The sequence below is a fragment of the Myotis brandtii genome, unplaced genomic scaffold (assembly GCF_000412655.1).
Source record: "Myotis brandtii unplaced genomic scaffold, ASM41265v1 scaffold1464, whole genome shotgun sequence".
Classification (NCBI taxonomy): domain Eukaryota; kingdom Metazoa; phylum Chordata; class Mammalia; order Chiroptera; family Vespertilionidae; genus Myotis; species Myotis brandtii.
In genome coordinates, this window is record NW_005355263.1 from 413,036 (window position 1) to 414,041 (window position 1,006).

General features: G+C 54.2%; 1 protein-coding gene across 2 annotated transcripts in view; it reads right to left on the minus strand.

Annotated features, from left to right (window-relative positions):
- The window catches only part of TBC1D23 (TBC1 domain family, member 23), a 78,049-nt gene extending 77,725 nt beyond the window's left edge, over nt 1–324 (minus strand). Inside the window, exon 1 of one of the 2 annotated variants that reach the window (XM_005861235.2) lies at nt 80–323. In XM_005861235.2, the coding sequence (XP_005861297.1) occupies nt 80–132 (53 nt within the window). In that variant the 5' untranslated portion in view covers nt 133–323. Of the gene's footprint in view, nt 1–79 lie in introns of both variants that reach the window. The other variant, XM_005861236.2, reaches the window with a different exon arrangement.
- Between the last annotated feature and the right edge of the window lie 682 nt (nt 325–1,006).

A 1,006-nucleotide genomic window follows, 5' to 3' on the forward strand; every position in this document is an offset into this window, starting at 1 on the left:
CCGGGTGCCTCCGAGACGGGCAGGGCGGTGAGAAGGCAGCCCGGAGAGCAGTGAGAATCAGCCCCGGGCTTTCACTCACCAGTGGCCGTCGCTAGACTGTGGCAGTGGCAGGACCTCTTCTCCTTCCGCCATTGCTGTTGACGTCCACGTCACTTTGCCGAAAAGTGGACCCGGAGCCGAGACCAACTCAGACTCAGTGTCGTAAAAGGTGCTCGGAAGCCTGGGATTGAGATTCTGGAGAGCGAAAGAAAGAGGGAGGAGGCCCAGGGTCGGGAGGAGCGCAACGTCACGACGTCCGGGGCCAAAGACAGCTTTGGGGGCGGAGACTTGGCGGAGGCCGCTTCCCTTCCAAAAACTACAGGTCCCAGGATGCCGCGGGCCCCGGCCGGGCGGAGTGGGCGGGGCTTGGTGAGGGTGGAGGTCGCGGTACGCGTCGCTCCTCCGCGTCCAGTCGGCGTCTTCATTCCGTCTTGGCGTGGCCCTTACAAGGCAGAATAGAGTCCTAACTAGTGGAGGGAGGAGGGGAGGTGGGGATTCCACAGGGAAGGCTGAGGTAGGAGGAGAGCCACGTTCCAGTCATTTCCTTCTTTAAAAACTGGGCTTGAAGAAAGATGGGGGTGTTGGGCGGGGGAGGTAAGAGATCAATCAAAGGACTTATATGCATGCATATAGGCATAACCAGTGGACACAAGACACTGGGGCAGGGGGTGAGGGCATGTGCCACGGGGTAGAGGAGGCTAGGGGGAGGTCAAGGGGGGAAAAAGAGATATATGTACTAACACTTTAAACAATAATAATAAAAAACAACTTACACAAATATATTGTCAATGGATGCACTGGCCTTCTGGAGAGATGCTTACGTAAGCTTAATGCAGGCATGCAGGAAGCCTCTTTCCATTTTGGCTGACTTTTAATAGTTTCATACTGACACTGTTCTCCAACCTGTTTTTGTTCTAATTCCTCTGGAGAGTTTGATGGGTAGGTATCAAAAAGAAAATAAAATTTA